This window comes from Opisthorchis viverrini, assembly GCF_000715545.1.
Source record: "Opisthorchis viverrini unplaced genomic scaffold opera_v5_132, whole genome shotgun sequence".
In the NCBI taxonomy this organism is placed as follows: Eukaryota; Metazoa; Platyhelminthes; class Trematoda; order Opisthorchiida; family Opisthorchiidae; genus Opisthorchis; species Opisthorchis viverrini.
Window position 1 is genome coordinate 124,873 of NW_008751789.1, and position 3,074 is coordinate 127,946.

Sequence of the window (3,074 nt, forward strand, 5' to 3'; positions counted from 1 at the left end):
TGTGGGGTCGAAGTGCTCCCTGGGCCTCCGCTCACAGACATCGAGTACGCAGACGACATAGCTCTTCTAGGATCTGACCCCGTAGCAATGCAAACAATACTAAATAATCTAAATAATTCTACCTCGCGGTTTGTTATGCGCTTCACACCTGCAAAGTGTAAAGTGCTACTGCAAGACTGGGTGGGCTCGAACCCTAACCTCATGCTTGCGGACGAACCGATTGAGGTAGTGAACAAATTTGTTTACGTGGGCAGCTGTATCAGTCCCGGTGGTCTCACGAAAGATGAAATTCCCATCCGGATTGGGAAGGCCGAGCAGCTTTCGGAGCATTGCCCGAATCTGGTGGGAACACCGGATCGGCATATCTGAAGTACGTCGAATGGTAGTTGGGAGAAATAACTCACCCTCGATAGGTGAACTGATTACACTGCATCGGTTGCACTGGCTTGGCCGCGTGCTGCGCATGCCAGTCGACCGACTTCCTCGAAAGGTTCTTTTCGTGAAGGGTGGAAACGAGCCAGAGGCGGTCAACCAATGACTTGGCAGCGAAGTGTGAAAGCCATTACCAGCAAACTTAGCTGTCCTGGTCATTACCGTCTTCCTGGATGGGGACCCCGAGACGGGCCACATCAATGGCTAGACACATTGTCAGATATGGCCCAGTCGCGCCCTCAATGGCGCTCGCGCAAGCTAGCTATTGCCTTTAGTGCGCAGCTCCTTTTCAAACCCCCCTCACCACTTGACAACCCACTGACAATGCTGGATTTATGCATTTATCAGCTCGCATCCAAGCTATTGCCTTTAGTGCGCAGCTCCTTTTCAAACCCCCCTCACCACTTGACAACCCACTGACAATGCTGGATTTATGCACCAATTTATCAGCTCCCGCGTGCAACGCGCAGCTACCTATCCTCCCCTCAAACCATCGGTGAACGAAAATGCGGCAGCTACAACCACAGTACGACGAGTACGCGGTTATTACAGCTGCCAATGATGGCCTAAGTGGTTAGAGCGCGAATTTACTGACCGGAAGGTCCGTGGTTCGAATCCGACCTCCGCCTCTCGACTTCCCTCGTGTGGGCTTGGGCAGCCTGGCAGTATCCCAGCCCTCGTGCTTCCTTCGGGTGGCGTGGCAGCTAGACACTGGAAGGGTGCTACAGCTGAACGCTTTCTTTTCTGATGAGGATTAAGGTGCGAGCAATGTTTTAACTATGTTATGGCAGCGTTCGGTGTAACTTTCTCAATAGCGTTTGTGCTCATACATTATGTACGGTTCGTTTTTCGTCATTTATTATGTTACAGACTTCAGAGACGCGGCCTGAGAACCAATCTTCAATGCCTGTCACCACGCTCATCACTGAAGAAATGTTGACCACTTATCCATCCTTATCCGATTTGCCTGTGATGAGCCAAACTGATAGGATCGATTTGGTTTGGAATGATCAGGACAACAAAACGGTGTCATTTCCACGCGGATCGACTCCAGCGCATGTATCATCAACAACAAAGTCGCTAAACGCATTTTCGACTGGACTCATACCACCCTCATTTGGCGCCGCCGCTTTGGAAGGGTTCAACAATCGCTTTAGAGCATCAGAACCGGGCAATATTTCGCACTCACTGAATACCGGTCAGTGATTTACTTCGATAACAATTAAAAGGGTAATAACAATGTGATGTCGAATTAGTTCTTTTATGAACAAAAACGATTTTCGCCGAGCGTATAACAGTCGTCCAGTTTGGAAGTGTTCTTTTTTCAATGAGTCTCAGCCTAAAGTTAGCATAAGTTCCACTCACTGATTCTGTCCTTGCTGAGCCAAGGCCAGACGAGAAATGAAGTCTAATTATTTACACAGATCTGTTTGCAGTTGCCAGATGACCGTAGATCCACCAGATTCTAAGATGGAAGATTTTTTTGGGTTCTGCACACACTTTCCAGTAATGTAGATGGCACGAAGTTGAGGTTTTTTTCATTTTAACAAAAAATGTAGGAAATGTCTAACCTCTTGGTCAGGCCTGATTCGGTTCTGACACAACACAGAATGATAGCTGGTGCCGTATAGTAGGTGATTTGTTTCAAATGATGCTGGAAAATGCCACTTGTGACACCTACAGCTGGCAGTTTGATGTGAACTTTCATTATGGGAGCGAGAGGGATACCCCCTTTATCCCTTATCTCGTTGTTATACTTGATAAGCTTTATTCGCAACCTACTAGCCTTCATTCCAGGTTAAATGAACCTTATATCTTACGACTCTCCTAACCTATTTTAGCACGCTGGGGTTAAAATTATAGTCTGCTTGCAATTTAAAGGGTAGCAGCTTATGGATTCTAAATGGTGATCTGACCGTTTTACCGCGTATCTTCTTTCTAGCTTTTTAGACGTACATCCAGAAAACAAAACGTTTCTTTGGTTTCGTGTTCTATTTTGAATGCACCATTGCTTTGACAGTGGTTCGTATGTTCAATTGAATCAATACTGATGGATATCACATCAGTTCGTACGCTTCATAGTTCCATTGTCTGAAGCTGTCCAGAATATCAACAAGTACCGAACCGAGTAGATCATCCATTGCGACTGCCTCCATCTGTTCCTACAACATGTCATTGGAGGAAAAACGAACGTGTTTTGTACAGAGGTATCATAGATTGAAGCTGATCGGCAGGAAATCCTGCTTTACTAGCATGTTCACATGTTTTTCACAACCGTCTTGTGAAATCAACAGGTGTCGTAAGGAAACATCTTTTGCCGTGACTGAGGATATGGATTCAATCGGCACTATCGAAGTACTCCCAAAGGCTACTTTTGACTCGATGGCTTTATCACTCCTGTTAGTCCTCGACCTAGTCCCCATGTGATGCTCCAGGCGTCCATAATGGCACTTTATTCATATGAATCTTAAAGGACCACTCAGTTAAGAATACCCTCGTGCCGGCAGTTCAAGTAATGGCGAAGTCCGGGGATGTCTGATTGGAAGTGTTTCACTTATTTATTTATTTATCTATTTATTTATTTATTTATTTATTTATAGTGAATGTTGGCTAGGCGGTTTGAAGAATTGGGAATGGGAACT

General features: G+C 45.8%; 2 protein-coding genes across 2 annotated transcripts in view; one reads left to right on the forward strand and one right to left on the reverse strand.

Annotated features, from left to right (window-relative positions):
* T265_14026 (hypothetical protein) overlaps positions 1–3,074 on the forward strand; it is a gene marked incomplete at both ends in the record, with an annotated part of 13,325 nt that overhangs the window by 5,226 nt on the left and 5,025 nt on the right. Inside the window, one exon of the mRNA XM_009171696.1 lies at positions 1,303–1,630. Coding sequence (XP_009169960.1) covers positions 1,303–1,630 — 328 coding nt within the window. The remainder of the gene's footprint in view (positions 1–1,302; positions 1,631–3,074) is intronic.
* T265_06411 (hypothetical protein) overlaps positions 2,371–3,074 on the reverse strand; it is a gene marked incomplete at both ends in the record, with an annotated part of 7,992 nt that continues 7,288 nt past the window's right edge. The window contains one exon of the mRNA XM_009171669.1: positions 2,371–2,506. Coding sequence (XP_009169933.1) covers positions 2,371–2,506 — 136 coding nt within the window. The remainder of the gene's footprint in view (positions 2,507–3,074) is intronic.